This window comes from Rhododendron vialii, chromosome 9a (genome assembly GCF_030253575.1).
Source record: "Rhododendron vialii isolate Sample 1 chromosome 9a, ASM3025357v1".
Taxonomy (NCBI): Eukaryota; Viridiplantae; Streptophyta; class Magnoliopsida; order Ericales; family Ericaceae; genus Rhododendron; species Rhododendron vialii.
This window is the reverse complement of record NC_080565.1, coordinates 14,240,806-14,267,659: the sequence shown is the minus strand read 5'-3', so window position 1 is coordinate 14,267,659 and position 26,854 is coordinate 14,240,806. Positions and strand designations below refer to the sequence as shown.

The 26,854-nt window shown below is 39.2% G+C and overlaps 1 protein-coding gene across 3 annotated transcripts; it reads left to right on the top strand.

Annotated features, from left to right (window-relative positions):
* Positions 1-26,854, top strand: LOC131300750 (uncharacterized). Of its 3 annotated transcripts, XM_058326726.1 has the most exons (8): positions 1-427; positions 5,062-5,460; positions 7,915-7,988; positions 8,101-8,532; positions 10,027-11,257; positions 13,788-13,876; positions 13,996-14,137; positions 25,729-26,854. In XM_058326726.1, the coding sequence occupies exons 1-8, from the start codon at positions 127-129 to the stop codon at positions 26,352-26,354; spliced, it is 3,294 nt and encodes a 1,097-aa protein (XP_058182709.1). In that variant the 5' UTR covers positions 1-126; the 3' UTR covers positions 26,355-26,854. The 3 variants fall into 3 exon arrangements, with proteins under 3 accessions (XP_058182709.1, XP_058182710.1, XP_058182712.1); XM_058326729.1 differs by lacking the exon at positions 1-427 and having other exon boundaries at positions 5,298-5,460; positions 7,915-7,995; XM_058326727.1 differs by lacking the exons at positions 13,788-13,876; positions 13,996-14,137.

Here is a 26,854-nt window from a genome sequence, read left to right as displayed (position 1 = left end):
GTAAATTCGCAGTTTATTTACAAACTCTCGTTACATTCATGGCGGAGAGGGGAGAGAGAGAGAGAGGGAGTGAAGATTCTAGGGTTTTTTAGTGCCATTTCCTGATCGAAAACCTGTCCGTCACTCATGAAGAAAGGAGTTTTTGTTCGTGGTTCTGATTCAATGAGCAACAAGGAGGACATATATGGTTATCGTTTGAATTCGTCGTCATTATCCCTATCGACGACGTCGTCGAAGGCACTTCTCCTAGCGTTGTTTATGGTTTCGTTTCTCGTCATTTCATCATCAACGGCCGCCGTTAACTCTTCAGTATCCGACGGCGGCGGCAGCAGTGGTGGTTTAGTCCAGTGGCAGATTCTCACGAAACGCAACTTCTCGTCTCAGATCCGTCTTCACCCCCATCTACTCCTCATGGTCACCGTTCCCTGTACACATCTCGCTCTCTCTCTCTGTCTCTCTCTGCGTGTGTGTGCAATTCTTATTCCTATTTATGAAAATAATAATAGTGAGAGTTGAGTTTTGTTCACCCTCCACTTAAGAGGGTGAACATTACTCTCATCGTTATTGGTTGAAATGACGTGGATCTCACCACAAAGTGATATCATGCTTACCAAAAAGTGTATTGCATTATAAGCATGACATCAATTTGTAGTAAGTCTACACCATTTCAACCAATAAAACAGAGGGTAATGTTCACCCTCTTTTAAGGAAGGTGAACACAAAATTGTACTCTAATAGTGATGTTGAGTGAAAATAGGCCAAGGTGATTTGATGAAATACAATTAACTGGGCCGTCCGTGACATTTTGGGTCCAGGGCTAACTGTAAGGTTGGGGCCCCTTATGTACTGTTACGAGCAAACAAAATATCACTCTTATTGCATATAATAAGGTCCCAATCCTTGTAACAATGTAAAATATCACTGTAATTGCATTTTTAGTGACAAAAGTAGTAATTACTCTAACATAACGGGCTTAATTTTTATACCTAATATAACAACCTATAAAATTTTGAGGCGCCTAATTCTAAGAATAATTGCGGGCCCAAGGTGCAAGCCTTGCTTGCCTTCCCTAGGGATGGAGCCTGAATAGAAAGAATGCAAAACAAAAGCTATTAAGATCACCATTAATGTTAATGGTTTTTTTAGGGGGAGGGAAATGCCTAAATTCACATGGATGCAGTTGTAAAAACAAAAAATGTGACTTTGGTAAACTTGATAATTGACAGAGTAAATTGCAATAAATATTATTGGTAAACTAAATATTATTAGTGCTTACGCACCCCAAGTAGGTTTGGATGATCTTACTAAAGAGCAATTCTAGGAGCAGATGGATGACGTGGTTCAAGATATACCTTTTGGGGAGGAGCTATTTATAGGAGGCGATTTCAATGGCCATGTGGGAGTGCATAAGCAAGGGTATAAGAAGGTGCATGGTGGCTTTGGTTTTGGTGACCTTAACGAAGGTGGTCGGAGGATTTTAAATTTTGTAGTAGCTTTTGACCTTATAGTGGGGAATACTCTCTATAGGAAGCGAGAAGAACATTTAATTACCTTTAAGAGCGGAACCAATAGAAGCCAAATTGACTACTTTCTTGCTAGAGGTGCGGACCGCTTGACATGTAAGGATTGTAAGGTTATTCCAGGAGAGTGTCTAGTGGCACAACATAGACTTTTGGTATTAGATATTTGTCTCAAGGGGAATATTAGAAGGAGAAAGGAAACTAGATGCCCACTGACTAAATGGTGGGGCCTAAGAGGGGAGAAACTAGAGGTATTCAAGGAAAGAATGTCTCAAGAAGTACGGTGGGGAATGGAAGGAGATAGTGACAATATGTGGAATACAATAGCTGACGGTATTAGAAGAATATCGAGAGAAGTTCTCGGGGAGTCAAAGGGAAAATGTTCAATTTCTAAGGAGACATGGTGGTGGAATGATGAGATTCAAACCAAGGTAAAAGCCAAGAAGGAGTGCTTTAAAAAGTGGCAAAAGGACCGGAATGAGGAAAATTTTCAGGGTTATAAGCAAGGTAGCAAGGAAGCTAAGAAAGCTGTTAGGGATACTAAGTTGAAAGCCTATGAAAATTTCTACGATAGACTCGATAATAAAGATGTAGAAAAGATTATTTATAAACTTGCCAAGTTGCGAGAAAAGAGAGCTAAAGACGTTTCTCAAGTTAAGTGTATAAAAGATATTGATTTGGTGGTGTTGGTAAAGATGAGGCGACCAGGGATAGATGGAAGTCGTATTTCGAGAAGTTGTTAAATGAGAAACATGAAGGAGGCTTTGGAGGAGAGGAAGAGTATGTACCTGACGAGAACATAGAATATGAATTTTATCGGAGAATACAAAAGTTCGAAGTGGTCAAAGCTTTGAAAAGGATGAAACCGAGTCAGGCCTTAGGACCAGATGGTATCCATATTGAAGTGTGGAAAAGTCTAGGTGACCTGGGGGTGACTTGGTTGACGAAGTTGTTTAACAAGATTATTATGACTAGGAAGATGCCCGACGAATGGAGAAGGAGCACTCTAGTACCTATCTATAAGAATAAAGGGGATATCCAAAGCTGCAACAACTATAAAGGTATTAAATTGATGAGTCAAATGATGAAGTTGTAGGAAAGAGTTATTGAGCATCGCTTGAGGATGGTGACTACGGTTTTAGAGAAACAGTTTGGGTTCATGCCTGGAAGATCAACCATGGAAGCTATCTACTTATTAAGGAGAATGGTAGAAAAACATAGAGCAAAGAAGAAGGATCTCTATATGGTTTTCATAGATTTAGAACAGGCTTATGATAGGGTGCCTAGAGACATCATATGGTGGGTTCTTGAGAGAAATAGAGTGACCAAAGAGTATATCGAGGTGATTAGAGACATGTGCCGTCACTACCATTCGATCACCAGTAGGGGAAACGAGTGAATTCCCAATCACTGTAGGATTGCATCAAGGGTCAGCCTTGAGCCCGTACCTTTTTGCCTTAGTTATGGATGAATTGACTAGAGAATTTCAGGCGGATATCCCATAGTGTGTAATGTTTGCAGATGACATTGTCCTCGTAGATGAAACCGCTAGAGGTGTTAATATGAAACTAGAAATTTGGAGGGAAACATTAGAGTCAAAGGGTTTTCGAATAAGTAGGAGTAAAACTGAGTATATGGTGTGCAAGTTTAGTGGTACCAGCAATGCGCACGAAGAAAGAGTGATGATCCAAGACCAGGAGATACTTGAGAGTGATCATTTTAGATACTTAGGCTCAATCATTAGTAGAGATGGAGAGATTGCCGATGATGTGACCCATAGGATCCAAGTGAGGTGACTCAAGTGGAGGAGCGCTATTGGTGTACTGTGTGACAAGAGGGTACCCATAAAATTGAAGGGAAAATTCTATGGAACTGCCATCAGACCAGCGATGCTTTACGGGACAGAATGTTGGCCTATTAAGAAACAACAGGTGAACAAGATGAGTGTAGCAGAAATGAGAATGTTGAGGTGGATGTGTGGTAAGACTAGAAGAGGCAGGATTAGAAATGAAACGGTTCGTGAGATGGTAGGTGTAGCACCCATTGAAGAGAAGTTGAGGGGAAATAGGCTAAGATGATTTGGGCATGTCTACCGTAGACCAGGAGATGCAGTAGTTAAGAGAGCAGATAGCATAGCTTTGGGTAGCAATGCTACGGGGAGGGGTAGACCTAAATTGACATTAGATGCTGTGGTGTGCAACGATATGAATATAGTAGGTTTGTATGAACAAGTGACCCTTGACAGAGCTCAATGGAGGAAAATGATTCATGTAGCAGACCCCAAGTGATTGAGACTTAAGGCTCGGTTTGGTTTGGTTTGGTTATTGATGGCATAGTCGAGATAGGTTTAAATTTTGATGTAATTTCATCCATCATATGTTCAAAACCATCTTAATATCTTATAGCACCACTTATCAATTTAGGCTTAAAGAGGGTCTACTAGATGATTCTCTTAATCCAAATTTTCCTTGGTCATTGGTTTGGAAATTTGTCTTTCAACTGCGCATGCAAAACTTAAAGCAATTGTGGAATCTTTTCATGTAACTTGAATCTTTAATTGCAACTTAAAGTTCCATGAACTGGTTGTTGTGAAGTGCCTGAGAACAATCGTGGATGTTTATATAGAGGAATAACTGAATATTTTCAGAGAAATTGTGTGGAAGAGATCCTTGAATGTCTCTCTCTGATCTAATCTCAAAGGCATGTATTGTGCATCTCAAGCAAGATAATTACATGAATGGCACTCAATCTTCAAAGTTCTGTTAAACACGAAGCAGTATATTAGATGCTAAATGATTCGAGTTAGTAGAAGCAGGGAACTGTAGTAGCCTAAAATATGCATATGATGCTTCTGTTCAGGAAGAGTTGAGTTATGTGAGATTTGTTTGTTAAGGGTATTTCTTTCACTGCTCTTCTCTTTTTAAAAAAGTGAAACCCTGCAGAGTGTAAGAACAACTATTTCTTCCACATAACATTATCAGATTAAGCACTTATAAACAGACTTCTCATATACCTATTGACCCTGAAAATCTCACTAGAGACTCATTTTTCCTGACTCTACCAGCACATGTCTCTGAGAATCCAGTAACTAACTACTCAGAAAGACAAGCTCATTTGAACGCATTTTGACTTGCAATCCCTAAAAACCTCCTTCTACCTTTTAAAATCCTAGCACTACTATCATTTTTTTTTCTTCCCCCCTTAGACCAACCATGACCTTATTATGTGCAGCAAAGTTTTCTAAAGTGTGCATGATAGGGTTTAGGACAACGAGAAGGTGAAAGATCCACGCGCGGTCGAGTGCTTGTGTCTTCATGTTGCACGTGAGAGACTTGTTCTTTTTGAAAGCTGGCTTTGGTTACGGATTTTCCGTGTTTTACCTGTTATTTTACTGCTGAGTGTGTTTTCATTTTTACTGTTCTGTAAAACTGCTGACTTCTGCTTTTTGTAGCAACGATGTCTCTTATCATGCATTTTGTTCTTTGCATCATAGCAGGAATCCTTTTCAAATGTCTGATGGGCTTTATTTTTTCATTATCAGGGTCTGGTGAGTCTCGATCCCTCACGAAGGAATTATCCCAGCTTGTTGCCAATAAGCAAGAAAAGTTTGGAAACCTTACGCTGATGCTCTTATATAGAAATACAGAGAAGATGCTTGCCGATGCCATCGGGGCTACAGAGGGAGTTACAATTTTATGCTACCACCATTCTTTGCCTTACAAGTATCAAGGGAGACTTCGAGCTCAAAACATTTTGCATTCTGCTCATTTTCTTATGTTGCGTGCTCCAGAACAACTTCCCCTTGAATCTCTAGAAACACCAGAGGACTTGAAAATATTTCTTCAGTCAACTGACAAGGCTTTACTTCTCGTGGAATTTTGCGGATGGGCATCCTCGTTGTTGGGCAAGGGAAAGAACAATGAATCTGTCAATGCTTTTGGTAATCTTTTTTTTATTTCATTGTCCTCTTTTCTTTTTTTTTTGTTTGGGTATTTGCTAATTTTTTTGCTAGTATTGTTTTTTAGTACTAGAGTTGTTATTACTGTTATTATACGATGTAGGACAGTTGGACTGCATCATCATAATATTTAAGCCCCTTATTCTAGTTTAGTTATTCATGAATACAGATTTGTTTCATCTACAAAGAAAAGAAAAGATTATGGGGATATAAAACACATCCCTTGACTGTTTGTGATATGTTGAAGCATCCTACTCAAACCCCATTGGCTGTGAGGGTAGAGGCTGCTCAAGCGCGTATGCTAGTTTTGGATGTGATAATTAACCATTGTGGGAGAAGCTCTAACATGATATAACATGACATGAACAAATCAGAAGCGGCAGACCTTAGTTTCAATGCAATGGGAAGGATACGCTGCTAGGATGAACCAAATTACATTTGAAGTCTCTTATATAATTGTTATGGGAAACATAAAAAAAGGAGCTTGAAGCATGAAATAGTTTTACCTTGTAAATCAGTCTTTTGCTTATCGTTCTTACTGCGTGAAATGCAGATATGGTGACTGTGGGAACTAAGCGCATTTAATTATGAAATTCTTCTAAAGGTGAACAGTTATGATTTTTCCTAAGGCATGAGAGTAATAGAAGAAAAATCTTCCCGTATAGAACAAAATAGTGTCAAGTCTCTGAAAGATCCTTTTTTTTTAACTGTTGCTGCCAAGAAAGAAATAGTGTTGCCTCAAAGAAAATGGGTTCCTTGTAATTGTTGCTGGGCAATAGAGGCAAAAGTGGGGACAAAATGAGCTATTTTTTCTTTTATAACTTAGGTGTTCGGGCCAGCTTACGTGCACCTCGACTAATCCTTGGGGACCAATCCCACCGCCCTCTCAAGCGCATTTAATTATGAAATTCTTCTAAAGGTGAACAGTTATGACTTTTCCTGAGGCATGAGAGTAATAGAAGAAAAATCTTCCCGTATAGCTATTGCTGCCTTAAATAACAAAATAGTGTCAAGTCTTTGAAAGATCCTTCTTTTTTAACTGTTGCTGCCAAGAAAGAAAGTGTTACCTCAAATAAAATGGGTTCCTTGTAATTGTTGCTGGGCAACAGAGGCAGAAGTGGGGACAAAATGAGCTATTTTTTCTTTTATAACTCAGGTGTTCGGGCCAGCTTACATGCACCTCGACTAATCGTGGGGGACCAATCCCACCGCCCAGTTGGGGGTCCCAATAAAAGCCAGAGCAAAGCTTTGTATGTATTGGCCCCAAAGGAGTTGATAGTGCCTAAGAGGTTCCGAACATGAGACCTTAGGACTAGGTGGGAGCAAACCCCTAAGTCTCAGGCCTTGACCACTAGGCTAACCCCTTGGTGTTGACCCCATGAGCTATTTGCATCCAAGTTTTTCGCTTTTTGACAAGTATACTTGCATATAATTATCTTGGGGAAATAATATTCACAATACACATTCTGTGTGTGTGTGTGTCTTGTCTTTCAGCCTCTCTCTCAAGAGAAGTGTGACAGCCAAGAGGCTAAAAGTGGAGAATAATGTCATTGCGCTTTGTTCAAGAATAAAGTGGTTGGGGAATTTTTTTGAAGCTCCACGGCTGAACTTATTAATTTTACCTGTGTCTGTCTATGTTACATGGATCCTTCATTTTGGCTCAAGCACCCGTGTCGATGTGTCCGACACCATATCCTTTTGGACACTCGGATCCTTTAATTGTTAAGATACTTACAAAAAAGGACTATCAAATTAGCAAGAAAAGCAATATTTAGAGTATTTCACATAGACAGGAAATAGGGAAATAGAAAAAACATAATTTTCTTGACACTTTCTTGTTTAACTACATTTGTAAACATAGTTTACGGTACATAATCTAAGAAAATTATGCAATATATAATACAAAAAAGAGTTCAAAACGTATCCCCGTACCCGTACCTAAGTTGGGGACACATATCCACGCATCCTAAGATTTAAGTTTAGGAAGGTCCGACGCTTGGATTTGCACCTGCACCCGATGCTCGCACCCGAGTCCATGTAACATAGGTGTCTGTCATAAAGAAAGTAGGATAATGTGATTGTGTATGCAGAGTTGATTGTCTGGTATAGTTCATAGTTCGTGCTTTATATGTACATAGGAGGCACTAATAAACTGCAGCATTTGGATTCCATTCCACCACATGGGTGGTGTGTGTTTCATAGTTGTAGGAAACATGCTTACACGTAACACTAAGTGACAATTGTCATATTATTATTATAATCCAACAGATGCTAATGGTTATAGAAAGTTTCAATAGAAAATCTCTGGACTAAATTAGCCGGTCTCCGATGTATCTGGTATTTCCTCACCCCAAATTCGTATTTATTTTTGCTTCACTTTTTGTATTCTCATGTGACCTGTCCTTAATGGTTGTTGACGATCACTTTGTGTTGCAGGTGGTCCCTTTGGAGCGGATTTCAGTGGAGAGACTAATAGATCACTTGCTGCCAAAGGAAAGAAAAACCAGAAGGTGGATGGTAGTAGCTTCTTGCATAGAGACATAAAAGATCCTTTTTAAGTTAAATGTTTCCCAAAGAAAACGTGGCAGGAATGATCTTTATATTTGCATTTCTTGGGAACAGGGGTTGGAAAATGAGAAGCTGACTTGTGGTGTTCAAAATCAGTTCAGTGGAATACCTTCTGCCGGGGAATTTAGCTCTGTAAGTGACTGTGACTCTATTGGGGCAAAAAATATGACCCCCCATGATGGCATGTCTTGCAGTTTTGCTGAGTTCCTGCGGTTTGACACTTTCTTCTCAAACTTCACGCCTATTGCTAGAGAGTTCTTCTTGCCTCCTGAAAGGCTGAGATTTGGTCTAGTTCCTGAGAGGTCCTTGCTTTCATCTTTGGGTGTTGAAGATTGTGGTTCATGGTTGTCATCTTTGAATGTGGGACAATCTGATTCATGGTTGATGATACTTCATTTCGCTGGCTGTCCCAGTTGTTCAAAGGTTTTCAGAGAAGGGGATGATCTCCGACATGCTCTACTGATGCAAAATTCACTTGTTAGAGAGGTAAGCTTAGTTATGGTTTTATCATTTTGTGTTCATCCAGTTTCTCTATGAGTTGGACCAAGTCATGGTGCTTATCCCAATTTTGGTAAGACGTTACAGAAATTTGGTGTTAGGATTGACATAGTTAAATTGTTGACTATGCTTCGCATGACTTGTGAAACATAGTACGCACAATGAGATCCAACATTTGGCTACTTAAGTGAACTTTGTATTGATTGAGGCTTATTTTTTGTTTCCTGCTCAGGATTATGTATTGTTTCAGTGATTGGATTAGACCACTATTTATTGACATGTGATTGCATGTGTAGACTCTTGCAGTTTGTCTGTACCAGTGTAGTTGCCTTGTAGACTACAAGATTTGTTGCCTGAAGTCATGAATCCTTGTCTTGCATCCTAGACTTTCTATTGCTAGTTGCATTGCCTGGCATGGTCAAGTTGTTCATTTTGGCTATATTTTGCTGGTTTCTCAGCAAGCTCTAGAACTGGTCGCACATAGTGTGTTACAGTTGTGTTTTGACCGTTCATTTAACATAATTGTTGTCCTTCTATTTCGACCTCTTATTTCTCTTATTTATGTATAGCATTCACCGAAAAGCTTTTCATTTGGAATAGAAAGAAGAATAATGCTTCCTATCACGGGACACAAAATAAGACCACTTAGATCAAAATAGCATTCGCAGAAATGTTCTATCATAGAGTATAATGGAATATAGGAGAGAAGGGTGCCTAATTCCAATACAATAGGGGTCTATCAGTGCAAGTCAGGTGAACACTGTGATTGATGAGTGGATAGGTGGGTTAGGTGCACCTCTCGCCCTATGGGAAGTAGTGAGGCTAGTCTCTTCCTCCCCCCAACCCCCCCAAATGAAGAAGTAGTGGGGCCCCTTCCCCGCGTCTGCTGCTTTATTTAGGTTCTTTCTATTTTTGGATTACCGATGGAGAATCTTTATAAAAAAAATCTGTGTGTCAAAACGCACTTTGTTGATTTCAATCCTGCAGAAGTGGTGAAATTCTACAAATGCACTTGTTTTACTGGTGTTGCTTTTATGTTTATTTGGTCATTTATACTCATTTTGTTTGTTGTATGGACCCCCATATGCACTTGGATAATTGTATATGAGCTTAAGATTACACCCAGGGCATGTGCATCAAACATACCTCTCTTTGAGTTCTCATTTGACTTTATGATACAATTGGTGCCCATTTGCCTTCCTGTTTTAGGTAAAAAAAATTTAATTCTTTTTTAAATATTCCAGCTTCCGGTTGTGCTAAAAGGTTTAACAACCTGTGAAGCTCCACTTTCATCAATTCGTTATCCTGAAACTCTTCAACCAGAAGGAGTGGGCACGGGGCCTCTTACTTTCATATATCCTGGCATATAACTTGCTATTGTTGCTTCCACCCGGTTTATTTTATGTTTCCATTTCTTTAGCCGGTGTTTCGTCATGATACCAGTCTTGTGCTGATATTTTGAATTGTTTTCTGATATTGTAGCTAGGTGGTGCTGGGCATGATCCTGAGCCTGTATTGCCTGCACACGAGCCTTCAATCCTTCTTTTTGTTGATAGATCATCTGATTTAAGTGAAACTAGAAGAAAGAGCAAGGAGGCTATTGACGCATTTAGAAATTTTGCATTGCACTATGAGACATCGTATGGCAAGGGCCAACAAAACAATAACTTGTTTGGCACTTATCAAGTATCAAAAAGCATGCCTGTGCATCAAAGTTTGAAGCTGTCTCCAAAATCGGAAAATTTTGGACTAGATGAGATGTCTATCATGATTGTCAATGAGGGAAACCATGTTACTTTGGACAAAAACGATCCCAGTTTAGAAGGTAATTCTTTGCATGATGTCTTGGCATACGTACTTAAGAACAAGAATGGGGTAAAATTGAGCTCACTTGCCAAAAAAGTAGGTTTCGAACTTTTATCCGAGGATTTTGACATTAAGGTACAAGAAACTAAACGAACAAAGATGGGAGTTCTTCAGTCTGATGAGGTTTCACTAAATCCCAAAAAGGGCCTTCATGAAGCCAGTGTTGATTTGCCAAAGGGTCAGATACCAGATACGCTTAGCACAACTACTATGGAGCGTGAGGAGCAATTTAAACCTGATCATTATCTTGGTAGTGCTGAAGATGAGATTGTGGATCAGAAAGCCCTTTCGGAGATAACTAATTTGAGAGAACAGAAGCTTCACCATAAACACTTTATAGGTTCCTTTATCTTTTCCGATAGTGGATATCAGTTGCTTGAAGCACTAACTGCAGGTTCAAAGATTCCTTCAGTGGTTATAGTTGATCCCATTTTGCAGAAACATTATGTCTTACCCGAAGAAACAGTTTTCACCTACACTTCATTATCTCATTTTCTTGATGGGTTTCTCAATGGAAGTCTTCATCCATATCAACGATCCGAATCTGTTGTCCCAAGCCCTAGGGAGGGTCCATCTCCTCCATTTGTTAATCTGGATTTTCATGAGGTGGACTCTATTCCTCGGGTTACCACGAGTACTTTTTCTGAGTTGGTTAATGGCTTTAATAAATCAGATATTTCTAATGTTGGCCATGTGTCGAAGAAGGATGTGTTGGTCCTCTTTAGCAACAGTTGGTGTGGGTTTTGCCAGAGAATGGAACTTATTGTTCGTGAAGTATATAGGGCTTTCAAGCACCATGCTTCCCTGCTGAATAATGGACCTACAAACAAGGGATCTGTGTTAGCTGGTAAGTCATATTTATTATGGTTCATTTGCTTTCCCAGCGAAGGAATCATTATTTCTGTTTCATCATTGTAATAAATCATCCCTAAAGCACCAAGAAACTATTAGACTGGATTTTGGTGAAGTCAAAGCTTGATTAGAAAGCTAGGGCCTTTGTCTATTGTTGCATAGTGAATTGGTGGGTGTTTCCCATCATTATTTTTTGTAGGGCATGCACCTCTCCACTGAAAAATGCCAGTTGCTTCCTGCATGGTAGTCGTCATAGCTCTGAATCTTGGTTTTGCATAACAGGAGACAAGTCCAAGGACATTCTTGTAGTTAGTAGAATGAAAGTTGAAGATCCACTATAATGAATGTTAATCTTCAAATTTTACTCAAAATAGAGTTGTAAAGAAGATGAACCAAATTGTTGATATTATGATGTTCTTTAATCAATTATGAAGATGTATTGAAGCAACATTGGATATGCAATGGCCAATAGGGAAGTGAATGACTCCTCATTTTGCTTCTGGTTTTCGCACAATAACTGATATCTTGTACGGAGCCGTTAGGGAACGTGGAATAACCTTACAATGAAATTAGAAATATTTGGTTCTCATGTCAGGTTTATTGTTGGAGAGTTTCTTATTTTTTTTTCTGAGATTTCCTTTTCAGAGGAAGAATTTTCCATTTCAAATGAGTGTGGAGGTGAAAAGAAAACATACAAATTCAAAGATAGCACCTTTTGCGTTGAGAGTATGATTTTAAATCAGTTAGAGTTGATTGTGGGTGATGGAGTCCAGGATGGTTGGAAATGGAGTAATCTAGGAAGATGACAGGTACTTAGGCAGCGAGAGACTACCAGAGGTGGAACGGGAGAGAGATGAGGAGCCTTGAAGTAGAGAGCATGACAGTGGCTCGATGAGCTTTATTTTTTGCGTATTTTCTATGAAGGTGGAGACCTGGATGGGAAGATCATGCTTAGAGTTGTGCTAATTAGATTTGAGATGGCTTACAAATTACAAGGTATCACATGTCTTGGTCAGAAGCCTCTCTCACATCTCTAAGCCTAGGTATACTCCCTCCGTCCCCATTTTTTTGCCGTGCCAAAAATATTGTCCCATTTCAAAACTACATGGGTGTTAGTGAATGAATTTCCATTTTTACCCTTCCATTTTCAAATTCGTACTAACAAAAACAATTTAAGACAATTTGAAAGAACTTTGTAATGATTGAAGGGTAACATGGAAAAATCAAGGGATGAAAAATGCAATGATTGTGTTCCCTTATTAAGTGTCTAGCTAGCTTACGCACTCCTCTACTAATCCTGGGGGACCAATCCCACCGTCCACTAGCGAGGGACCCAATAAAATCCAGAGCAAAGCTACGTATGGACGGGCCCCATAGGAGTTGATAACACCTAAGAAGTTTCGAGCCTTAGATAGAGCTATTTACATACAAGAATTTGTTAGACTGGTAGCCAGCCTTTTTGGATAACTTGGTGAAGATTGTTAGATGGGAGGAAAAGTTGAATGTCGTTGTATTACCCACATAATCATTTGTATAGAATTAGAGAGCAATCTAATTAGCCAAATGTCTAAATAACATGCCTAGCAAAAATACATTGCGCATTTCAGAAAACTGCACCTTAGTATCTTCATAATTTGTGCTTTCTAGTTCACCCATCCGATGAGTATAAAGTTTGCAAAAAATGACACAGAAACCTACTCTTGAGGAACTGGAGTGGTTAACTTTGAGGTTAATTTTCTTTCTAAACCTACTCTTGACACAGATACCTTCTCTGCTCCCTTACACCTCCACACTGATGGTGACTCTGCACAACACCCTAGGCCGGGAGCAGGGCCTAGGTTCCTTGCTTGGGTCCTAAGGAGGAATGTGGCTTGGAGGCTAGAGTAAAGGGATTGTCAAGGCTCACCTCTGAGGTGAGCTCCAACTTGACTGGTCCTAGAGAGAGGGGTTCGCCAACGTCACCCTACGTATGAAGATCCTGCATATCCCGGCTGACAAGCTGATACATAGGAGCCTGTATCATACCTACCATCTGGCAACACACAGGCCTCCATATATCACCCAACTGTATCTAAGAGTCCTTTGTACAGAACTCCGGTTCTGACCATAACACCCAAAGGGGAACCTGTACTCTGCTGAGCATTAATGAGGAGAGGCACGCTTTCCTGCCCCTCCAAGGCTCCCAAACTCCTATAGAAAGAGGAGTTATTCCCTATTAAAGACAAGCATTCAATACACACCTAACAGACCTACTCTCCACTGCCATCCCTCTCTCTCTTAAGGCTCTGCCTTGAGCTCTCTCCTCCTCCACTTCTGGCGGTCCTGAGTCATCATAGTAACCACCATATTCCCGGAGGGTAACCTCAGGTACTCTTCCCACTTCTCATACCCACAGTAAGAAAGCCTTCCCATCATTTCAAAGCTTCTTAAGGCTCTCTTAGTCTCCCAATGATAAAATGATGCAAAAAATGTTTGGAAGAAGTACAGCATTTTTGCACTCTGATATGTGGTTCCATATTTTACAGATGACTTGAAAGAATCGGATCTACCACTAATTTACTTCATGGATTGCACAGTGAACGAATGCAGTTCAATCTTAAGATCATCAACTCAGGTGCAATTTCTGGAATCTACACCTATCTTCTGCACATATATTATTCCCCCTTTTTTTTTTTTTCCACTTTACTTTCCTTTAATTTCACTGTTTTTCCTTTGTGTTCTTGAAATATGCAGAGGGAACTTTATCCTTCTCTGCTGTTGTTTCCAGCGGAAAGTAAGAATGCTGTCCCTTATGAAGGAGATACGGCAGTATCAGATATTATCAAGTTTATTATCGATCAGGGAAATAATCCTTCTACTATTGTCAAGGAGAAAGGTGTGTTTTTCTTGAATTACTGATTTCCTTGAGTTGTGTGGACTTTGTCCTCCTTTTCCTTTTCAAATTGACTTTATTGTGTCTCTACATGGCATGGTTCATTAGTACCTCTTTAGCCTTCATCAGGTCACTAGGGTATTGGGTCTTTTCAGTTGTGCACCAGATAGCTTTGCAATACTGAAGTCGCTGTGCTTTTTCTTGGTGCTTTTTTGATAAATTTTTCATTTCATAGAAACTTTTGTGCAAAGGAAAGTGGTTAGGCATTTGCTGTCCCTTTGTTCATATTGCTTGCTTTACTACTTGTTTTTACGGAGTATTTAGTTATTGTAGGCCTATGTTGTGGTTTGTGGCAAGTGCATTGCTTGCTTTACCTCTGTATATGGGTTGCACCCCTTTTTGATGCTCTTCTCATATTGTGAGTTTATTAAAGAATTGGGATGTCTTTACTACGCTAGGATCATACCACTCAGTCAACATGTTTCGACGCCTAGTTTGGGACTCCAGATCATCATTCTGAGCCACTTCATATTCGTTCTGCTATTTGCATTGTAATTCTGTAACTTAACATTTGGCCAGTCCATTATTTGTACCTTGGTTTTTATCGTATTTGGTTTGTTATTGGTTTTCGATTGCTTCAAATTTAAGCTCCCGTTTGTTTGGCCGTAAAATGTTTCCCTGTAAAATATTTTACCTATTTTCTAGTGTTTGGTTGTACAAATCATAGGTATTTTTTTCCCGCAAAACACTTTTGGGCTATTGAGGGAAATACACTTACGGTGGAAACTCCCGTGTAAGTCATTTTACAGTGCTCACAGCTTTCTCCCTTCTCACAACCAAATGGAGTACTACCAATTCCACGATTTGGTCCTTCTCTCTCTTCTCCAAACTTAAAAATCAATTTCAATACATAGTTACATACATCTATTTTTTTGTCTCTCTCTCTCTCACACATACACACACACACATGTAAACATAGCTGCCACCGATTGTTCCTGGGACCACATCCATCCAAAAAGCTTTATGTAACAATTTTCTCTTTCGAAGAATTGTTTAAGGATTTTGGGTCTATTGTGAAATTGGATTCAAAGACGAAGGGATCAGATTAAAGGAAATTGATTGATAATGAATGTTGGAGAAAAGTTTTGTTGCCAATAATATTTTCCTATTACCAACCAAACGGCGAAAAACAAAATGGGAAATTTTCTTTTTACTGAGATCATTTAACGTTAAAAATATCTTTTACCGTAAAATATTTTATGTCGAAATAAACGGAGCCAATTCAGTAAATTTAATCACCGATACTTTTGGTTTTCCAACATTCCACTGGCCTAAAATGTCTGGTAGAAAGGTGTTTTCTTGCTGAGGTGGGTGGGACTCCTTAAATAACTCCACTTTTAGAAAGGGTTGCTATTGAAGGGACTCAAGGGAGTAAGTGTTGGATACTAAAGTATAACAGAGAATTCTGGGTAGTGGTCATACACTGTCTGACTGTCATAAACGATGATTACTCTGTGAGGGTAGAGGCTGCTCAAGCTCATATACTATTTGTGGATGTGAAAATTAACCAATGTAGGAGAAGCTCTAACATGATATAGCATGCCAGGAAGTAATCAGAAGAGGTAGCCCTTAGTTTGTATGCAATAGGAAGGAGACATGCTGCACGGATGAACCGAAATTGCTGCTGAAGTCTCTTATATACTTGTAATGCGAAACAGAAAAAAAGAGCTTGAAGCATGAAATAGTTTTACCTTGTAAATCAGTCTTTGACTCTTTAGTACATAATGTAAGGACCAAGGACTACTAGCAAATTCAGGCACGGGTGAACGTGATGTAATGTTGCCTCAATTGACAACAACTAATAACATCAATTACTAAATCCTGATGAACGAATCAAATTTAAATCCATCAAATCAAATTCTCCATCAACTTTAACATGCAAAATGAAAATGAACCACCAAAATGTGTTAGATCTTTTAAAGATTTAGCCGCAAAGAGTATTCCCAAAAAGATAGAGACTAAAGGCAGGCAAGTGAAAAAGTCATGAACGTGTATTTTGTCACTCCCTCGCTCCCTTGACATTGAGGTTGCTTTCTTTTTCGTTGTACACTATTTATGTCCATGCATAATTTTCAGTACCGAAAAGCAATCAAGCCCCAGAACCTGATCTTATGCCTTGATAACTACATAATACACAAAGGAAGTCAAATAGGAGATGGTTAGGCTCCAATAGTTGGCCCAGATTTCAGCTTCCAAACTTGAGGTGCATGTGAACTTGCCACAATAACCGAGGAGCCATTTGCCTTCTTCAGGTCTTTTGTTTTGAAAACACCACCAAAACCTCCTTTTCCTTTACTTTCATACCAGCTGCCATCCGTGTTTGCTTCAGAGTTCCTGCACCAGAAGGATAACATTTAACTAAAATAGGAGTAGGAAGAGGATTTGGGGGGAGGGGGAATTTAAATGCGTCAACACATTTAGATTCGCAAGACTCAATTTTTCTACAACTTTCTGGAACATTTGAATCAATTTTATCAAAAAATTTCCTATTTCTATCTTTCCAAATCTTCCATAGGGTAATTGGAAAGAGAATTCACTAGAAAAATACACTTTGGTACTTTCCTATGCATCCAAGTTGTGAGTGGGGTATTCAAGTCACTCCTATAGAATTTCTCACACCATTCCTCTGCACCTGTATCAATATAAGTTGAAGTATGCATTTTTAGATTATGGTAAAGTCCAAATGCAGATTAAATGTAAACCAAACAATACCACTTAATGTAAACCAAGTAAACCAAGACTATTGTGCTTATGAATCAAAAGAAAGATACAAAGAGGCGCATCCAAGTATCTCAAAATAATTAATGATAAGGATTGAAGGAAATCATACTTTGAAGCACAATAGGAGGTACTCATAAAAAGTTTGTTCAAACCCCAATTGATGATAACGAAAGTTGAAAATTAACAACACATTCCATTCTAAAATCAACTTACCTAGAATGATAAACTTTTTCAATCAGAGTACCTGATCAAACCAGTTAAGTAGTTACTACCAACTTCACTTAATAAAAAAAAGTGTCTAACTCATTGTTAATGATGACACGATACTTCATTGGTAGAAAACACACGCCTGCCTCGTATATTTATGCAATACCTCCAACTCATTGAGCAAAGTATGCCATGACCCACCGCCTTTCATGCCTACTACTTTTTAAAAGCTAGACATTAGCATGCTAAAAATAGACTGCTGATATGTGTTGGTTTATATAGAAACCAAAATAAAAGTAGACTGCTACTTTTTGATAGCTAGACATTTAATCCGTTTCTACATTTTTTTTTTAGAAATCTATGTCTGTGTGCATGCTACATAGCAATGGATGCTACAATCAAAACTGAGCTACTCTCACAGCCACCTGTGTCGGAATTTCAGAAGTCGTAAAACGAAAATGAAGTCTGAAACTGGATCATAGAAATGGTGCATCAAGTATATCTTTTATTTCTCACTTTTCCCCCTCCTTTTTCTGCTGGAAACATTCAGTTCATTGTACATAAGTAACATAACTACGATCAAATGAAGGGGAAAACATTCAGTTGATCTCTGCCATGGCATGTTCACAACTAATGAGTAATGACATAGTACCTCTTAAGCTACCAACCATCTAACCTCTTTGTCCTTCAATCGTCCAACAAATTCATTATGTTAAACAAAGTAGCAACTTTCTGGTGGAATGCAAGCAAGGAAGAAAACATATGATAAAACCCAAAGCCTCAAAACGAAAAGAGAGGGCAATTCCATCAAAGAAAAAGGGGAAACAAAGCAATACAGGCGAATACATCTCATATAGAACATTAGAACTCTAAAAGGTTGTTAACCTCGTTGAATAGAGCAATCAAAAAGTATGATAGCTAGAAAAAGACAATACTGAGTCACGTCAACAAATGCGTGTGGTTAGACTTGAGGTATGTATTAAACCTAGACTTACACAATCGTCCCATACCGATAAAATGGGTGTAGAGGTCAATCCAATATAATACACAAATGCAAAAAAGGATTAAGAGAATTAAAAAGATGCAAAAGCATAGAAGTCAATTATCTTAATAAACAACCTCTGCATTTAAGAAACAAATCTCATGTTCACGCTAAAATAAACAGACCCGTATAGCTAAGTGTTAGATGATGGATCTATTTGTATCTAGTGCAATTATGTGTCTTATCATGTAATTAGTTTAAGTATCTAGGACCGTAGTGTAATTATTATACAGCTTGTACATATATATTTTACGTTGAATGAAATTAACCCTAATGGGTTTTCTCCCTATTACGATTACCCTAAAACTGAACATGGTATCAGAGCGATAGAACATAGGTGACCTACGACGTTCTTCTTGTTGCTGCGTGAACAGTGCTCGTGAACAGTACTCGTGTGAATAGTGCTTCGATCAGATCTGCTGCTGTCGCCGTCTTTTTTTCTCGCCGATCGGATCTATTTTTTCTTCTCTCACGAAGTTTCAACATTGTTTCAGTCAGATCCGAAGGTATTAAGTTGATTTTTTTGAGGTTCTAGGGCTTTTGGAACCTTTATTTATTATTTTTGGAGTTCTAAAGTTGCTGGGAACATTGTTTATTGTTTATTTGGCATTATTGTTCTGCTTTCAAGATGTCAGAAGAGAAAAAACAGGCTTCCGCTAGTGGCAAGGATGAGTTGAGTCGTGTAGGGACTCTGGATAACTCTTCACTGGATATTTGTCCCATCAAACTGGATGGCACAAATTATTTACTTTGGTCTCATACTTTCATTGAAGGCCCTGTTATTGAGCCTACTACTGATGTTGAACTCAAGACGTTTAAGTCTCGTCGATCTTTAGCCATGACCTGGTTGTTTAATTCTATGAAGGCTGATATTCGTAGTCCTTTCTTGCTTCTTAACACTCCATATCAGATTTGGACTATTGCCAAACAGACTTATTCTCAGCAGGGCAATGATGCTCAGTGTTTAGAGTTGCGAAAGCGACTTCGTACTATGGATCAACACAATCGATCTGTTGCTGTTTACTTTGCTGATCTCAGTGGGGCTTGGCAAGAATTTGATTATTATCAGGGGTTTCAAGCAGTCTGTTCCGTTGATGCTGGTGCTTGGTTAAAAAGAATAGAGAAAGAACGTGTGTGACTTTCTTGCTGGTCTTGATGTGGAGTATGATCCAATTAGAGTGCAGGTGTTGGGTCGTGTTCCGTTTCCATCTTTAGGAGAGGCTTATGCCATTGTTCAACAGGAGGAGAGCAGAAGGGGTGCTATGTTACAAGCTCCCACTTCTGATCGTTCTGCATTGGTTGCTATTCCCCAGGGACAGTTTGGGTCTGGCAGTGGAAAGTCTCAGTATGGTACTACTAGTGGGACCATAGACCGTATGTCACTCTAGTGTGATTATTGCCACAACACTGGACATACCAAGGATTTCTGTTGGAAGTTACATGGTCGTCCTTCTGGTGGGCGAGGAAGTGGACGTGGAGGTCGAGGTCGAGGTCGTGGTCCCGGGCGTTCTCAGGCTCAGGCACATGTTTCAGAGTTTACTACCTTGTCTGATTCTGGGTTCAGTACAGGAGTTCAGTCACCTTCTGAATCTGTTGGCGGTTTCTCTCAGGGGGAGATGCAAGCTCTCAGGCGTCTTATGGCTCGGGCTGATTCTTCCTCTACTATAGCTCCTACTTCCACAGCAGCTCCTACTACATCCTATTTTGCTCATTCAGGTATTCCAGCTAGTGCATTTACTGCCTCCTCCGGTATTCCTTAGATTATCGATTCTGGTGCTTCAGATCATATGACAGGTTGTTCCTCTGTTTTTGATTCCTATTCTACTTGTTCTGGTACGGATAAGGTTCGAATTGCCGATGGGTCGTTCTCTGCTATTTCAGGGAAAGGTTCCGTTCACTATTCTCCCTCTATCTCTCTCTCTTCAGTCCTCCATATTCCAAACTTTGCCACTAACCTCATTTCAGTTAGTAGTTTTACCCATTCTGCAAATTGTTCCGTGACATTTTTTCCTACTCACTGTATCTTTCAGGAACTGGAAACGGGGAAGGTGATTGGCAATGGTAAAGCACATGATGGTATCTATTATCTGGAGCATGGACCTCATCCATCTCAGCCATCTTTATCATGTGGACAAGCTCTACGGGCAGATATGAATTCCACTATTTCTTTGTTACATCGGTGGCACCGTAAATTGGGTCATCCCTCGTTTGGGATATTAGAGAAACTCTTTCCTATTTTGGTTAAACATTGTCCTAGGGATCAGTTTTTTTGTGAAGCCTGTGAGTTTGGGAAACATAAACGCTCTTTTTATGCACCTATTAATAAACGAAGTGATTCTCCATTTATGGTTATCCACTCTGATGTTTGGGGTCCTTCTCCTGTTACTTCTTTAAAGGGCTATCGATGGTTTGTTACTTTTATTGATTGTTATTCTCTTGCCACATGGGTGTACTTACTCCATTCAAAAAATGAAGTATTTTTCTGTTTCAAATCTTTTCATAAGATGGTGTGCACTCAGTTTGATACAAATATTAAAATTCTTCGGAGTGATAATGAGACTGAGTATATTGATAAGATTTTTCGGACATATCTAGATGATAATGGTATTATTTTTCAGACGACTTGCGTTGACACTCCACAACAAAATGGAGTCGCTGAGCGTAAAAATCGTCATCTTGCTGAGGTGGCTCGATCCCTTTTGTTCACTATGAAATTTTGAATGTTCCCAAATACTTATGGGGAGAAGCTATTTTAACTGCCACATATCTTATCAACCGTATGCCTTCCAGTGTCCTTAATTTTAAAACACCCATTGAGTGCCTGCCAAGCAGTTGTCAAGTTACGACTCTTCCACCTAGGGTGTTTGGTTGTGTGTGTTTTGTTCATGCCCCAAAACCTTCTGGGGGCAAGCTAGGACATAAAGCCCATAAGTGTATTTTTTTTGGGTACTCTCCTACCAAAAAAGGCTATAAGTGTAACGATCCTTATTCGAGAAAGATGTTTGTCTCTATGGATGTTACCTTTTGGGAAACAGAGGTTTTTTCTTCTCCCTCCAAACCATCTCTTCAGAGGGAGCATCAGCAGGAGGAAGAGATGTTTACCTTTTATAATCATAGTGGGAGGGAGAAATTTTTCTATGATCATAGTGAGGGGGAAAAGGAAAACACTGGAGAGGAACTAGTATCTGTTGAAAGGGAAACACATGATATTGGTGGTGATATTGAGGAACAATTACCCGCACGACGACGACTGTAGGAAGCTGGCTTACAGAGGTATGCTAGACGGAAAAATGGAAAGTCTTCATGTACGTTACCACCTTGTCAATCACAATCACCCACTCCAGTTCCAGATTCCTTAGCTGACTCTTTTGGTAATGATTCTTCTCTTATTGAACCTCCTCCTATGGATCCTGACAATGTTCCTATTGCTATTCGAAAAGGTGTTAGATCTTATACTCAACATCTTATCTCACAGTTTGTTTCTTATGACCGTTTGTCTCCTTCGTACCATGCCTTTGTCTTTTCTCTTTCCTCTATATCTATTCCACAGAATTGACAAGATGCATTCGAGATACCTAAGTGGAAAGGAGCTATGGTAGAAGAGATGACAACTTTGAAAAAGAATGGCACCTGGGATCTAGTGTCACTTCTAGGAGGGAAGAAACCAGTGGGCTGCAAGTGGGTGTTCACTATTAAACAAAAGGCTGATGGTACAGTTGAGAGATACAAGGCAAGGCTGGTTGCCAGAGGTTTTACTCAAACTTATGGTATTGACTATGAGGAGACGTTTGCTCCGGTAGCGAAGATGAATTCTGTGCGAGCTCTCCTCTCGTGTGCTGTCCACTTGAATTGGCCTCTTCAACAGTTTGATGTGAAAAATGCATTCCTCCATGGTGATTTAGAGGAGGAAGTTTATATGGATATTCCACCAGGTTTCTCTTCTCCTGCAAGTGAAGGAAAGGTGTGTAGATTGAAGAAGACACTTCATGGGCTGAAACAGTTACCTAGAGCTTGGTTTGGCAGGTTTTCTAAGGCTATGTTAAGTTTTGGTTATAAGCAAAGCCATGCAGATCATACGATGTTCATCCGGCGAAGTAATGGTAAGATTGCTGTCCTTATTGTTTATGTTGATGACATAATAATGATAGGCAATGATGTGAGTGAGATTCATAACCTTAAGTCTCGTCTAGCTCAAGAGTTCGAGATTAAGGACTTGGGATCATTGAGATACTTTCTTGGAATGGAAGTAGCGAGGTCTGATAGAGGTATTTTTATTTCCCAACGCAAGTATATACTTGATTTTTTGGAAGAAACAGATATGTTGGGCTGTAGACTTGCAGATTCTCCTATTGAGGCGAATCATCATCTTAGTGGAGATGTGGGGGAGCGTACTGATAAGGAAAGGTATCAGCGACTTGTGGGTCAACTAATATACTTGGCCCACACTCGACCAGATATTACTTATGCAGTAGGTGTTGTTAGTCAGTTTATGCATGATCCTCGTACATCACATCTAGATGCAGTTTATCGTATTTTGAGGTATTTGAAATCAGCTCCAGGAAAAGGAATTCTATTCTCTAATCATGGCCATTTGCGATTGGAGGCATTTACTGATGCTGACTGGGCTGGTTCTGTGGATGATAGGCGCTCTACTTTTGGCTATTGCACTTTCCTTGGGGGTAATCTGATTACCTGGCGAAGTAAGAAGCAATCGGTAGTCGCTAGGTCTAGCGCAGAAGCTGAATATAGAGCTATGGCTCATGGTGTTTGCGAGCTCTTGTGGCTCCAAACTTTGTTACTTGATTTGGGGTTTGCTGACAGTGTTCCGATGAAACTCTACTGCGATAATAAAGCTGCCATTAACATTGCTCATAATCCCGTTTAACATGACAGAACGAAGCACATAGAGATTGATCGACACTTCATCAAGGAAAAGTTGAATGAGGGTTTGATATGTATGCCGTTTGTGAGATCTGGAGATCAGTTAGCTGATATATTCACAAAAGGGCTGGGTAGCAAGAGTTTTCATCCTATTGTGTTCAAGTTGGGCTTGATTGATATCTTCGCACCAACTTGAGGGGGAGTGTTAGACGATGGATCTATTTGTATCTAGTGTAATTATGTGTCTTATCATGTAATTAGTTTAAGTATCTAGGACCGTAGTGTAATTATTATATAGCTTGTACATATATATTTTACGTTGAATGAAATTAACCCTAATGGATTTTTTCCCTATTACGATTACCCTAAAACTGAACACTAAGGATGAAAACTCCACTCCAAGTAACAAACCAAACCCAAGATATAATCAATACTCTTAAAAAAGAAACCCAAAAATTAAGTATTTCTGAGTACATTAGGAACCCAAACTTAACAAAACTACGGCAAAGAAGATTTTTTTTATCAGTTACAATAACTTTACACCTGTGATTCGTGCTTGCCTTTCCAAAATGGAAGCATGCTTTGATTGAACTTTAGGGACTACAAAAAAACAAAAAACAAAAATCAGTAACACTTCCGTTGACTCAAAGCCAAGTATGTCAACATTAACAACCAAAGCCATACTAATATCATAACCAAAAATAAAAATAAAAAATTAAGAGAGCAACTTACCTAAAGAGATCTCTGATCATGCCACCACAATTCCATAAAACAATAAGAGCTTTGCAAGAAAGATCTGTGGTGGAACGCCGATCATCCACCAAAAGCACTTCCACTCTTTCCATGTTACCTTTACATTTGTAGATACGTTGATTGTTGAGAGTGCTAGAAAACATGAGCCTCTTGCAACTCCAGAATAATTACTCCAGAATAATTATCACACAGGGGGAAAACACCTTAATCAACATATCTACAAATCAACAACCCAGCTCAAGACAAAAGCTAAAGGTGAGGGAGATGCCTACTTGTCTTGAGGTGATTCACTTAACTGGTCTAAGATTCACAAACCCAGATCAGTTAAAAAAGGAGAAAACGAATTAAAAATGTAGATTAAAGCAAGAATTGAATTTAAGCTGAAACATTTTTTTCCCTTACCTGTCTTTGTATCCCCTCGGATTGAATTTTGGTTCTCAGCTAGTGTGAAGTTTGAAGCTTGCAATCTTTTTGAAAGAGGTAAAAAACAAAGTAGCTCTATTCAATAACTAAAATGCACAGGTCTATTATATTCAAAATAACATTAACCCCTAAACTTCAACCCTCAATATCAAATTCTATGCTCTGTAGTTTCCGGGCATTGTAAAACACATAAACATATTACCTTTAAACTACTTACAGAGATTTGGCCATTACGAATTATTGGGAACCTAGCTACTACTGCAATGCAAAAGTAGACCAATTGTTCTTTTGCTCCGAAAATTGCAAAAAGATAATATTAGAATTATCTATCAAAATTGACTTAGACTTATCCATCAAAATTCAATCATGCAAAGAGTCAGTGGGTTTGTGTTGGTATGAATGTGTGTGTGAGAGAGAGTGAGGGGGAACTGACCTTCAAAACCAGTCATTGAACACTAACCTGTAAATACAAAAAAGTCTGATAAGATAAAAAAAATCTTTCTAATTAGGATTTCCATCATACTGATTGGCGTTTCTCCATGGCTTCCCCCGAAACGCATCTCAATTTCTCTTTGGGCTCTTCCGTCGAATTTTCCGTAGGGATTTTTTAGCTTCAATTGGCACCTCGAATTGGATTGGGTTTCTTTTGAACAGGTTCCATCATACCGATTGGCGTTTTTCCATGGCTTCTCCCGAAACGCATCTCAATTTCTCTTTGGGCTCTTCCGTCGAATTTTCCATGGGGATTTTTTAGCGTCGATTGGCACCTCGAATTGGATTGGATTTCTTTTGAACAGGTAACAGATTGCTTGAGAGAGAGAGAGCAGATTGTTTGATTTGAACCATAATAGGAGTAACAACCCCATGACTTCCAATGCAATCTAACCCTAGAAATGATCCCCAGCCATTAAAGCTGGAGGATGGTTCGAAAATAAGGAATCATAATTTTAGGTTTCCTTTCATCTTTCTCCCAAATATTCATTCGTTCCAAATATATCTGTAGCCCTACTACCCGTAAATCTCAGCCATAGAAAAATTGTGTACAGATCCAAGTGTCCAAAATATAGAAAATTCAAAAACCGCTCTTTCATATTGTATATATTATACTTCAACTCTTTGAGGAATGTCATAGACTCACGTGTGCCTTGAGCCTGAGATGGTTTTGAATGTACTTTGTTTGTAATCAGAGACCTTATATTGGTGTCGTGAATTCTAGGATACTGTTGGTAGTTGGTTATGCTACTGACATCCGGAAGGTCGCTCTGAATATCTTGGGACAGGTAATTCAGGAGGGAGATAAAGACTTAGAAAACCACGGATTTCTTTGACCTTTTGTTAAATGTTACTAATATCACCTTAAATTATTGTGATTGTAAGGATTTGTGGTAGTTTTAGTTTAGTTAACCCAGAACAGTAATTTTGAAGCAAAAACAGTTGGTTATTTTGTGCTGTCGGTGTTAATATCTGGTTATTAGGAAGTTTAATCGTGTTTTTGCTCTTTTTATAGGAATTACACAGGATTATCAAGATGCATCACAAATTGCCGTTCACAAGGAAGCTTCTCTATCCAAGGGCAAGTACCATGAAGTTTTACTAAAATACAGGACACCAGAAAATGTGATTAGATACAAGCATATAAGAGCATCCCGCCAAGTGAATGTCGGTTCTATCCTTATTGCAACTGACAAACTTTTCAATGTACACCCATTTGAGGAATCCACTATACTCATTATAAAGGCAGATCCAGGTAGTGGATTCCAAGGTCTAATTGTAAACAAACATATCAGTTGGGATTCACTCCATGAACTGGAGGAAGGCTTAGAACTCCTAAAAGAGGCTCGGCTTTCAGTTGGCGGGCCCCTCTTAAAACATGGAATGCCTCTTGTTGCCCTAACAAGGAGAACCAGTAAGGGTGAGAACCCGGAAATCCTGCCAAGTGTTTACTTCCTTGATCAATTGGCGACAATTGATCAAATAGAAGGTCTCAAGTTGCACAACTACTCAATTATGGATTACTGGTTTTTCTTGGGGTATTCGAGTTGGGGTTGGGACCAGTTATTTGATGAGATTGCTCAGGGAGCTTGGAACATAAGTAGTAACCATGTACAAGTGCTAGATTGGCCGTGGAGATGACTCCAAATTCAGTGATGGGGTTTTAGATTGCATTTTATGTATTACATCTTACACTCAATTATTAAGATTTCCCAAAGGGCGGCTGAACATTGGTTAAATATCAGAGATTGCAGCAGTATTCCATTACCCACTACTAAAAAATACATACTAAAGCGGGTGATCTAGTGCATGAGGCTCTCGTGAAAGTGGGGTCGCAAGATCTATGAAGCCTTGGTCCTATTGTGAAGTGACTATTTTCCGCAACTCAAAATCTCACCACCGGGGAGGCAAATGGAAATGGATGAAGTGGCCCTCTTTTAAGGTGTACTATTAGAAATAGGTCACATTGAATTATATGCTTTGTAAATGCACATATTCTCTCTTTACGAAACTGTGATGAGCTTTGGTTTTTGATAAATTAGGTCTTAACTATGGATATTGGCCTGGGAATCATTTTGTTTTGGTTATATGGACATTGATTCATCATGATGGAGATTGGGATGGTGAATCGTCATTTTTCA